This window comes from Perkinsus marinus (assembly GCF_000006405.1).
Source record: "Perkinsus marinus ATCC 50983 genomic scaffold scf_1104296941402, whole genome shotgun sequence".
In the NCBI taxonomy this organism is placed as follows: Eukaryota; Perkinsozoa; order Perkinsida; family Perkinsidae; genus Perkinsus; species Perkinsus marinus.
Genome location: NW_003212560.1, coordinates 9,916 through 21,174, shown reverse-complemented (window position 1 = coordinate 21,174; position 11,259 = coordinate 9,916). Strand labels below are relative to the sequence as shown.

The 11,259-nt window shown below is 51.3% G+C and overlaps 2 protein-coding genes across 2 annotated transcripts in view; one reads left to right on the top strand and one right to left on the bottom strand.

Moving 5' to 3' along the window:
• The window catches only part of Pmar_PMAR023885 (hypothetical protein), a gene marked incomplete at both ends in the record, with an annotated part of 8,591 nt that extends 128 nt beyond the window's left edge, over positions 1–8,463 (bottom strand). The window contains 38 exons of the mRNA XM_002781830.1: positions 1–41; positions 91–215; positions 261–1,380; positions 1,422–1,624; positions 1,807–1,922; positions 1,969–2,072; positions 2,118–2,266; positions 2,313–2,667; positions 2,709–2,819; positions 2,871–3,004; positions 3,406–3,481; positions 3,530–3,672; positions 3,720–3,866; positions 3,910–4,008; positions 4,055–4,148; positions 4,190–4,285; positions 4,377–4,463; positions 4,512–4,622; positions 4,668–4,757; positions 4,805–4,905; positions 4,955–5,071; positions 5,113–5,223; positions 5,272–5,432; positions 5,482–5,569; positions 5,613–5,725; positions 5,771–5,897; positions 5,944–6,059; positions 6,104–6,205; positions 6,255–6,374; positions 6,400–6,510; positions 6,571–6,709; positions 7,567–7,631; positions 7,676–7,751; positions 7,799–7,912; positions 7,966–8,055; positions 8,101–8,165; positions 8,212–8,302; positions 8,350–8,463. The exon at positions 1–41 is cut by the window's left edge and continues 4 nt beyond it. Of these exons, the coding sequence (XP_002781876.1) occupies positions 1–41; positions 91–215; positions 261–1,380; positions 1,422–1,624; positions 1,807–1,922; positions 1,969–2,072; positions 2,118–2,266; positions 2,313–2,667; positions 2,709–2,819; positions 2,871–3,004; positions 3,406–3,481; positions 3,530–3,672; positions 3,720–3,866; positions 3,910–4,008; positions 4,055–4,148; positions 4,190–4,285; positions 4,377–4,463; positions 4,512–4,622; positions 4,668–4,757; positions 4,805–4,905; positions 4,955–5,071; positions 5,113–5,223; positions 5,272–5,432; positions 5,482–5,569; positions 5,613–5,725; positions 5,771–5,897; positions 5,944–6,059; positions 6,104–6,205; positions 6,255–6,374; positions 6,400–6,510; positions 6,571–6,709; positions 7,567–7,631; positions 7,676–7,751; positions 7,799–7,912; positions 7,966–8,055; positions 8,101–8,165; positions 8,212–8,302; positions 8,350–8,463 (5,422 nt within the window). The remainder of the gene's footprint in view (positions 42–90; positions 216–260; positions 1,381–1,421; positions 1,625–1,806; positions 1,923–1,968; positions 2,073–2,117; positions 2,267–2,312; positions 2,668–2,708; positions 2,820–2,870; positions 3,005–3,405; positions 3,482–3,529; positions 3,673–3,719; positions 3,867–3,909; positions 4,009–4,054; positions 4,149–4,189; positions 4,286–4,376; positions 4,464–4,511; positions 4,623–4,667; positions 4,758–4,804; positions 4,906–4,954; positions 5,072–5,112; positions 5,224–5,271; positions 5,433–5,481; positions 5,570–5,612; positions 5,726–5,770; positions 5,898–5,943; positions 6,060–6,103; positions 6,206–6,254; positions 6,375–6,399; positions 6,511–6,570; positions 6,710–7,566; positions 7,632–7,675; positions 7,752–7,798; positions 7,913–7,965; positions 8,056–8,100; positions 8,166–8,211; positions 8,303–8,349) is intronic.
• A 374-nt stretch (positions 8,464–8,837) lies between these two features.
• On the top strand, positions 8,838–9,184 carry Pmar_PMAR023884 (conserved hypothetical protein; the record flags this gene model as incomplete). Its single annotated transcript, XM_002781829.1, has 3 exons — positions 8,838–8,951; positions 8,990–9,065; positions 9,138–9,184. The coding sequence occupies 3 exons, from the start codon at positions 8,838–8,840 to the stop codon at positions 9,182–9,184; spliced, it is 237 nt and encodes a 78-aa protein (XP_002781875.1).
• Positions 9,185–11,259: the final 2,075 nt, after the last annotated feature.

The following is an 11,259-nucleotide window of genomic DNA, read 5'->3' as shown; positions in this document are numbered from 1 at the left end:
CTCGGTCGAAGATATCAACTCCGCACTTCGGTGCTTTCTCTCTAACATTCAAGCCATGCCATTCACAACAACAACACCAGCCACCCCTACCGTTGGAGCTTCACTATCTTCATCCACGGCTCCTGCCTCCCAGGGGTCTTCACCCACTTATCGGCCAGCTCCCGCATGGTGACACCCAACTTGACACGATTCAGCGCCAGGACCTCCGTAAGCAGCTACACAGAGATGCCCACGACCCCACTGCTAGTACGCTGCACTACCTCATAAGCTTCATCAGCAGTCCCTTCCTCAACAAGGCCAGTATAACCGATGGCCTCTGCGCAAGCCCAAGGGCCTAGCTCCACCAGTATCGGCTCGAAAGGCGCATACTTCGGGTATCCTCTGAGTAGAATCTGGCGAACATGAAGGACGATAGGTCTCCCCATATGTGGCTCGCTCACTCTGGTCTCTAGAGCGTTGATCTCAGCGCTTGATCTGTGCCGTGGTGCCCCTTTCTTTTCGAGGGCCTTCAACCTCTGCCATGCTCTCAGCTTATCCACACACACCGGGAGCATATCACTAAACACCTTGAGAATCTCGCTCGCCCGAGTGGGCATTATATCCTTCAACTTGTCAATGAGGGGGAGTAGCTGTTCGCTGATAGCCACTGTCCAGTAGTCAGGCTCAGTACTTAGTCGATTCTCTACACGTAGGAAGCCGTCCGTATCGGCTTCCCCCACGCCATGAACCACAGTGAGCACCCCATTACTCTGCCTCTCTGAGTGATGGAGTATATACTCGCTGGCATCTGATATGAACCCTGCTGCCGACTCCGGGCCTATCACCTCCAGGATAGCTTCCACCGTAGTGAGGCTACGGTCCATGAGCTCAGCCATAAGAGCACACTGAGGGTCCTCAACCATCTTCCTCAATGTAAGGTTACCAACAGTACCCGTCTTGGCCTCATAGTCCCGTATCGCTTTAGCAGCAAACCTATGAGCCGAAAAAGGCCCCTCAGGTAGTCTAGCCAAGGCCTTCTCGATGAGGGACAGGTCCTGCACAACACCGAGGATCTCGCATTCAATAACGCGGAGTGTCTCGGTCCGATAGTGTCCAATGAGCTCATCCATCTCAGCCCATGCCCGGTCCATCCTATCCTCGCCCTGATGCTCCTGTATCACCGTACTACACCACAACAGAGACGCCTCCCACTGTGGGAGTTGGAAGTCCTTCGCCAAGATTTGTATAGATGCCAGCTCAGCACCAGCCGCAGTGAGTTTGGCCATGAGAGGCCATAGGTACTCCGCCTTGCCCTCTCCCAAGCAAACCGGGTCGACCTCAACAGAGAGCTCAGAACAGTATATAGCCCATCGGTCCTGCAAGCACTTCTTCGCGAACAACCTAAATTACAACGTTTATCCATGCATTGAACATGGACTCACGTATAAGCGTTGTCCTCGAAGGCCTTCACAATAGCTCCCCCCATAGGCTGTTCAGCGAGCGTCGCGTCAGCCACGGTGAGGTCTGTACAAGTGTCTGCTAGCTGTAGACGAGACACCTCTTGCTCAAGGGCGTCTGCTGGTAGGAACTCTCGCAGGAGGGGGAGCCAGCTCGCCGTGCCCGCCAAGAAGCTAGACAGCGACGCCTAAGGGCTGGTCAATGACACTGGTCCTGCCCAGGGACCCATTTAGCTTTGAGAGATGATGTTCCCTAGAGTGTGATAACAATGATGAGAAAAATATCCTCAATGTCATCTTTACATAGGAATTTATTCGAAGAGCATGTTCCTAGCCCTGTGGAAAATCCAAAATGATCTCCTGGTCCCACCTGGCCTGACGCCCTCTTCTCTATGATAGCCTTGTCGAAGGTGTCCTCAGAGACAGCTTGAGGAAGGGACAGGCCCAGCATTAGCATGAGCAACGCATCCTCCTCCTCTCCAGTATCTACGAGCTTACCACTACCACTCCAAACATTCGAAATAGCCACTACTGGTTATGCGACGTAGCCACTCGGCAAGGACATCCAGCCGCCTACAGGAGGCCACCTCCGCCGCGATCGACCAGTTCTGCGAGGCCAAGATATCCGAAAAGAAACTACCAATAAGAGATAGATGACCCTGTAAGCAAAGCAAGTACTACTCCTCTTCCTCCTCGTCGTCGTCGTCTTCCTCATCATCAGCATCCAAATCAGCCCCACACGCTACTTCAACGGCCGCACGGAAGGTCTCCACCGCAGGCATCAAGGACGACGGCGATGAACACCACTTTAGCACAGAATAAAGCAGCGACTATCAAGCACGAGTAAATCCCCTCATAGTGTCACCACTAAGCTACCTTATAGCCCGCCAAGGGCTTCTCTTCACTAACAGCGTCCGAAGCGGCCACCAATCTAGTCGCCAACTGGAGCCTCCGGACAGTGCCAAGAATATCCTCATTCACCATCATCTTAGTATCACATACCGCTGTCAACCTCGCCGCCAGTTTTGTCAAGGCCGACAGCTTCTCCACCGACGGCCGCTCCACATGTGAGAAGCTATCATGTCCCACCATACCCAGTAGATGCTCCTCAAGCTGCTTCCGGATGTACTCCAGGGCCCTCTGGCACGATCGAGCAGACCCATCCAAGAGTACGTTGCTGCCCACCGACCCCTCCTCAGCTGTAGGGGAGGCCGGCACAGTCTCGCTCGCCCTGATCCATGATGTTGGCGAGATGGACATACTGGTCCTCACCTGGCAGAGGCCATAATATAAGAGGCCGTACGACGAGGAATGCCGAGGAGCTCCGACAGGCGGGTAGGCCGACAGTTCGCCGTCGAAGGACCAATAACAGCATCTCGGAAACTGACATAGGGAGGGGAAATACAACGACGAGCAGGTCACGACTCTCCTCACAGTTTCTGCAACTTCATCCTGGCACGTTCTCCCGCTGGAGCCCACGCACCGACCTCCTCCTCCTCGTGATCGTCCGACTCCCCCGTCCCCGCGGACGAGGAGGAGATAGAGTACCAAAGGTCCCTCGGCAGGACCTAACACACCACTAGCCTTCTGCTGAGCAGTGTTGGAATATGTTCTCAGTTCCCTCACCATATTATGAAATCCACATATGATTTTGGTAAAAATCAGCAAACTAAATTCTCAGAATTTTCATTTTGGCACCAACGCATGTAGTTGACCATGTGCACATACAGTGGCCGTCAATTTCATATGCAAGTGTGTGCTATTCTCCGTGATTAGTGATAATCGATTGGAACTATATCGCATATACCAAGTAACGATGGCTATGAACATGTGTTGTGATGAGAGTACCCGTTTGGGACTGTGATGATAGCGACTACTTGTTCACTATCATCCATCCTCAAGAATAACACACATATTTGCATATCAAATCGGCACATACACAAACTCCCACACGGCTGCTGCCAAGTACCTCCAAGCCGAACTCCTCGATCAAACACAGAGATCGGCGGAAGCATCGTCCACGCTCTTGTATGATAGTGTCCGACCTGAGGAGCAGCAGACAGTACAGTGCATATAGCTCACAAGTAGCTGACCCTTCTGTTAGAGCAATCTTAGCGGCCATAATCCCGGTCTGGCAGTAGAGGGGTAGCCGGTGTAGGGACGAAGCGCCACAACGAGTCCAGAGTAGGGTTATGAACGACCGAAGGCCCGAGAGCTGTGACTCGAACGGGAGTGTCTGACATTGCCACAGCGGCATTGCTGCAGACCTGACGTAGTGCTCACCTCTCGGAAGACGGCAGAGGCCCTCGTGATGCCCTCCAACACGTCCCCCTCAGTAGGGCCCGGGCCCAGACTGTGCTCAAATACAGATACGAAGCGGGTACACAATACTTCCGAGGGGCATATGCATTTACCAAAGCGAGCCAATAACTGAAAACGGACAAGTACTGCTCAGAGGCATTTCCAGGACTACCTTGTCGCGTGGCCCGTCCTCATCCTCCCTGGCTCTACGGCACTCATCAGCAATGCGTAGTGCAGCACGGAAAGCATCGTCGTCGTCGAGACGTGTGGCCTAATGATAATGATAATATCCCCTCCTCTCGAGCACCCTAGCCTACTAGATGGGTCACCGTTAGGAAGACCACCTGGGGCGTGGGCAACATGGCATCGAGGGCATCCGGATAAGTCGTAGTGGAGTCATACGGCAGATGGCTGGATAATACCATCACAAGTGCCCAAGTGCAGTGGCTCACGGTCTGGCCTCCTTGTGGAGGAGTATCCTCATCTTGTTGGCAGCTACCCCGGCCCTATCCTCTGCCTCCAGGTCCCAACTCTCCGCTTCTTCACATCTAACGTCCAATAGTCCTCAATGGACGATTATCGTTGTGCGTAAAAACGTCCGTCCGAGGGAACTAGGAAGTCCCAGGGGCCACGACTCACATGCGTTCGGCCTCCTCTAGCTCATCCGAACTGCCTTCTCCCGAGGTAGCACATCTCACTGCTATCCATACCAAATGCGGCAGTATCCTGCCCGATGCGACAATACACAAGTCACTACCCACATACTGGACTCACCGAGCTCGGCTAGAGTCTGTACGCATGCACACGAATACTGCCATCACTCTAGCAAAGTCGGAAGGAGTTGTTTGATCCACAGAGTCTTCAGCCAGATCATGCGCCGCATAACTTCAAAGAACAACCTTCAATTCGCAAGCTCCCATATAGGCATACCTCGCCAGAATGTTAGTGACAGCTTCTTCAACTGGGTAGTCGAGGTCCATACGCTGACCCAGAGGATACAAAGAGTCCTCCACAATAGACCTGATGAAAACCACATAAGAGCAATAAGAACTGCTTTGCATGCTCACCGGATCTTATCGGTAGGAACTCGTTTCAGAAGGGCCAAGCCTGCGCGGCCGAACCACTCCCTCCTCAACTTTGCATCATCTGGAATGTCCGATAAGTTGACCTAAAGAAGGCCCATCGGCAGGGGCGGAGGGTACACCGGAAGGTCCCACCGGGATCCCAAAAGACTGTCGAACTTCTAGACACAAGTGAAGGCGTTTCAACAGCGTTTCCGCTTCCTCCAAGAATGTGCATTTGTCCATGAGCCCTCTGAGGTGCCCAAGGGCCGCCTAACGGGAAATTCATCTCACATGGGCGGCGCCGGACTTACCCAATGCAGGGGAGTCCGACTCAGGGGGACCTCAGCATCGGGCACAGCTATTGCTCTCTTGACCGCGGCTATGACACCTTTCAAGAGGTCCACAGCGAACGCATATCCGGCCTGAAGGTGTGCTCAAGTCCAAGCCATTCCTGGCTGTAACCGACTCACCGTGGAGTCCACGGCATGCTGGAGAGCAACGGAGGTAGCCCACTCTACTAGGGACTTCACATGCTCGACAATAGCTGCCACTGTGCCCAAGCCACCACTCAGATTACTCACGTATGGCACTACGAAATGCTTCACCCATGGGACCAGGGCCTCCACCACCTCTGACCACAACAACGATGATACAGTGCGGCTCTATACGCTGGTACATACCTTCAAAGTTGCTCTCGTTGATGTTGAGGACCATACACAGATCCACCCACTGCTCTCTCGACAGCTCTCGAACATGACGGCAAGTGACCTGGTACTACTATCATCTAGCGGAGCGATGCATATACCCCTACCTGGATCAGCTTCCGCAAGCGTCCTGACTTAGCCAGATTCCTACACACTGAGGGTATGGACAGGGGTCTGAACCTATTCCAATGCTCCAGAGTGAGCTCCTCCGATCCATCATCTGAGCGACGTGGGTCACTGAGCATTCCCATTGGACTCAACTTACCAGTGTGGATAAAGGTGCACATCCTCCTCAACTCATCAGAGAGTTCGACCTCAGCCTTAAGGACATCAAAGGTAGCCGGTATGGCCTCCTTCCTCTTGTGCAACTGTCTGAGCGTATGTCTGATAACCTACCCAAGCCGCATGGGAGGGAGAGTGATGATAGGTAGCACACACCATGGTCATCTCCTGTACATTCTTATATGTCTTCACTTCCACTATGGAGGAGCAGATCTCACGAGGGAGTGTAGTGATGAACTGGTCGATGAAGGATTGAAGGAAGGCCGTGGATACTGTTACGGAGTGATAATGACCACACAGAGAGGCCTCGACTTACCACACAGGCCACTCTCAGCCTCAGTGAGTTTCTGTAGTAGCAATCGGGCCTCTGCAGGGTTGCTTGGGAAAGGGGCCTCTGGTGCGATCAGCTCATCGACCACTACAGACGAACAAACTACCACAAAACACTAGACGGAACATTGCCCTACGTTCGATGTTTGCTCCGTCCTGGGCATGCGTAGCAATACTATCGGAAGCAGCAGCTGCAGCAGTAGCAGCAGTAGCATCCTCTTCCTCCACACCATACTGCTGCTGCTCACCTTGATCACCTCCCACCACAGACGTCTCCACCACCTGCCTTGCATCCTCCTCCTCCATCCTCCACCACCTCCTCCTCGATCTCGTAACCCTCAGGGGCATTCCCATCATGATCATCATCATCCCCAGCGGCTCCCATGCCGACTTCTGTGAATTCATCATCATCATCCCCATCCTCATCCACCACCTCGGCTGCCCCTGGACTACCCTCTCCCCCCTCCTCCTCACCATCACCCTCCTCCAAGGCAGACTGGACCTCCAAGGCTTTCTCCCCTATATCACTGACAACGCCAACATCATAGTCAGCCTCGTCAACCCCACTAGCCTCCGTAAAACGGCTACTCTCCTGAGTGACCTCCACCTCCTCCACCGCTCTCGCGACACACTCCAGGCCCACCCCCGATATCTCAGTGATCGGTGAAGGTAAATACCCCTCTAGACAGTCGTCGTAGCTCAATGACTCTTGCCTTATATCAGAAACCATCCTCTCGTCCATCACTGACGTCGAGTAGTAGTTCCCCCAGACGGCCTCATTCTCCTCCTCCTCATCTCCCTTATTAACAAAAGGCGAGGCCTCTCTAGGATGCTTAGGTGATGGCGAGTAAGAAGATGGTGTAGGGCTTCGTAGTGGATCCCTTGGTCTAGTCTTATTATCGGCCATCAGGGTGCATAGGATGGTAACTATCCGATTCACTCCACACTTCTACACAACACAGCTTCCTTAGATAGAATACTAAACATGATGAACAGCCACTGTAAGTTACGACGTCAAGCATTAACCCCATTAACAACAATCTTACCATCTCTACTCGCGGAGCCACCAACCATCACAATTTCACAACCCGCCTAAACCCATGAGATCTGCGACATAAATGCTTACAGTGCAATCAGAGATCTAACTCCTTAGACCATTCATTCCCACAAACCTTCCCGAATAGAGTATAATGAACATGACCAAAGAACAGCCTCTCGATGAGTCTCAAAGAAACTCGTAAAGTAATAATATTGACATCATACTATTTGAACTGCCACAGCTCAACTCTACCATACCCATGAAAACCGAACATTCACACCCCCATCTCAATCAAATCACTACTAATAGGTGAAAACTCAAATAAACTCTACACCACATGAAACCATTAAAAACACTCAGACGTGCATCCCTATTTAGAGTGACTGTCGAATTCTCTCAGGTCTCTTCACCGGGCCTGCTTTTTGCAAGGCGACAAGGGCGTTCTTCAGGTAATGCCTCTGGTTGATAGCAGTATCTAACAAAGAAGGTTAAATCGATAGAATATACGCATTTGCCCACCCCATTTGTCCAGAATGGCAACCTTGCAGACCTCGGTCTCCGCGACCCGCCTAGCGTAACGTTGAAGACTCTCCTCCTAAGCATAGAAGACTGCTGATCAATGCCGATATTCACACGTCTCACATCACAACCCTCATGAGGTATGATGAAAGCTCCCTTCATCCACTCCACTTTGATATGAGTAAGTCTAGGAGAGGTGTAGACCACATCAGCAAACATACCGAAAGATTTAAGTGTCTGAAAACAGGAACCACTATCTGACAGCCAGAAAAGGAGTCAACTATACTTACTTGAACTATCTGATTTTCCCTGCGGCTATCACGATACTTATAAGCTTCCACTCTGGTCAGCTTCAACAGCTTCTGTGATTGCGGAGGCATCTGAGATGAACGAGAGTAACTATAGGAAACGGCGGCTACTCTTACGAAAGTCTTCATCCCAGCGAAAGTGAGCATATCCTCAACCTCGATCAAATCGGCGACAAACGAACCTTAGACACACGGAACTCAACCGAGTAAAGATGATCTCGAACTCACGAGTCTCATTAGCATCCTTCGGTTTGAACTGACCAGAAACCAACAACGCTTGCCTCATAGTCTGCAGAGGAGAACTCGGAGACCGGTCGACCTGAAACCACTGATACTTCTACTGAGCGTGCCATCCTGTGGCACTACGATGGATCCAGGGTTGTCCACCAAACGTCGGCAGGCTTGGAGAGCAACCACCGAAGGGAGAGTAGTCTGCACGCGGGCAGAGGCAGCCAAAACTTGTCTACTGAGACTGAGCATATTTGAAAAACTTGGCAAACTGACAATCTAGGAGATAAACGGCACTAAACACAATCAGTGTTACGAAACAGCTTACCGCCTTATCGATGGAGTGCCTCAATCGCAGCACTCAACGTAGGCGCGGAATTGTGAATTTCGTGGCGCGGTGACATAACTTGTCCTCTCTCGGCAAAGTGGCTGTTGGCCTTCTCAAAAGTTCACTTGGTGAAATAATACATAGCACACGTGAACGGTTTTACTCCCCAAAAAGTCGTGTTCGGGAGTCACATGCGTTCAGTGCGGAAGTCTCAGTCAAGCGGGCTCCCGATCGAGACTACATGATCTCGCGAATCGCGTTCTGCAGTAGGAGTGTTTACTCCTTCCAAGCTGTCCAGATGGCAGCCCGTAATCCTGGTCCGACTCTTCAGGCAGCACCCTTAGGACTACCTACTTTCCGGCGGAGGAACCTCAAAGACCATATGGCCAGATTGGCCTTCAAGGATTCCGAGGTAACCAGTTGACCCTCATTGCGATAATTGGCCATCAGGTGAACACCAGGGTCTACAAGGTAGTGTACGAGAATCTCGGGGTATTCGGCCGTATCGATGCCAACAAGATGGTGGGTAAGAATAGGATCAGAAATAGAGACATCCAAGTTGGTCATGCTAATGAAGTGAAAAGGTATGTCTTTCCAGTGTGTGTTGCATGCACCGACATCAACTCGAAAGATACACGCGGATGAGTCGATTTGGCTTCAATCAAGCTCTGAGGGAAGGGTGGCTTCTGAAATATGGCTACGATCCAGATCGAGCTCGATGATATAGATTCGATTCCGAACATGTTATTATATGTTTCTGTGATCGCATATGAGCTGTGCAAGTTTTGGGGTTCGTGGGGTCTTCCGCTAGAGACTGTCATCCCTATGTTGCTAATCCTAGAGGCGTCATAGAGGCGATTGTAGGGAGACATCGGAAGCTCCTTGGACCACAGGAATCCTGTGATAAGATGGTAGTATAATGAGGGCAGTCTTAGGTCATAGTCCTCTCGATGGCTTAATAGTGATGCCTCGATGAATAGAGGTTGTTTCGACTAGCAGCTAATGGGTTCTCCACCTTCTTATCAGATCAACCTGGTACCTCTGGGTTGTTGATATTCGAGTGATGGAACTACGCCACTCCAGGGTACCATTCAATACACTCAAGTTGTCCAGTTGGGGCCACTATGCCACCGCGAGGCACACCCCAATACACTCAAGTTGTCCAGTTGGGGCCACTATGCCACCTCGAGGCACACCCCAATACACTCAAGTTGTCCAGTTGGGGCCACTTTGCCACCGCGAGGCACACCCCAGTACACTCAAGTTCTTCACATGGGGCAACTATGCCACCCCGAGGCACACCTTAATACACTTAAGTTCTTCACGTGGGGTAACTTTGCCACGCCGCGGCAGACCTTTAGTACACTCAAGTTCTTGACGTGGGGCAACTATGCCACTCCGAAGCACACCTTTTTACACTCAAGTTCTTCACGTGGGTTAAGCTACTCCGAGGCCCACCTGAGTACGCTAAAGTTGTCCAGGTGAGGCAACTATGCCACTTCAAGATACTCTTTAACACACTCAAGTTGTCCAGGTGAGGCAACTATGCCACTTCAAGATACTCTTTAACACACTCAAGTTCTCCAGGTGAGGCAACTATGCCACTTCAAGATACTCTTTAACACACTCAAGTTGTCCAGGTGAGGCAACTATGCCACTTCAAGATACTCTTTAACACACTCAAGTTGTCCAGGTGAGGCAACTATGCCACTTCAAGATACTCTTTAACACACTCAAGTTCTCCAGGTGAGGCAACTATGCCACTTCAAGATACTCTTTAACACACTCAAGTTGTCCAGGTGAGGCAACTATGCCACTTCAAGATACTCTTTAACACACTCAAGTTGTCCAGGTGAGGCAACTATGCCACTTCAAGATACTCTTTAACACACTCAAGTTCTCCAGGTGAGGCAACTATGCCATTCCAAGATACTCTTTAACACACTCAAGTTGTTCAGCGGTCGATGTCTCTCTATATCAAGGCTACCACTGTGGTAGTACCAGGCTGAGGCATCAACGATAACAACAAGAACATGCTGCGCCCCACTTGTCAGAATTGGAAAGGCCCTTCACCATGTTGAGCTGGAGCAAGGGAGGTTCTTGCAGGCGCTGCCTTCGTTGGTTGAGGACATCTCCTCTCGAATCTCTACCGTACAGGTCTCAACCGCGTTAGCCTTGGGTTGACCTTGAAGACTGCCTTTAGTCACTTGTCGCTCTTGGTCGGTCCGTCGCTGACTTCCCTAAGACGACGACACCATATACAGTGCGGGCTATGGGCACGATAGTGGGGACACTGCATGGGATGGCGATACCTCAGGTGTAGGCTAGCAGGGCAGGGCCATGGGTAGTGGACTTCATCGTTAGGATGTCCTCACCGGAAACAGTGGCCGAAGCTGTGAGTGTGGTAACCCAACTGGTGCGTCAAAACAAGGGGACTATGCAGGTTGAGGATTATGATGGAGCTCGGAGTTTTCTTGAGAGGATCGCGCGGGAGGTGACGCTATGGGCAGAGCAGTGTTGGAGGAATATATGTTCGCTTCCTTCTAGTGAACTATTCGCTTTCCTCAGCTGATGAGCTCAATACTTTCCTCACATATCATAGGAGTTTATATACGAATTGGGAGAGTATACAAGTAGTGTCTAGAAACTAACAAGGATTATCCGAAATTTCTTGCCGAGCCTTAACATGGTCACCAACCCACGTGCTTGACCATGTACAT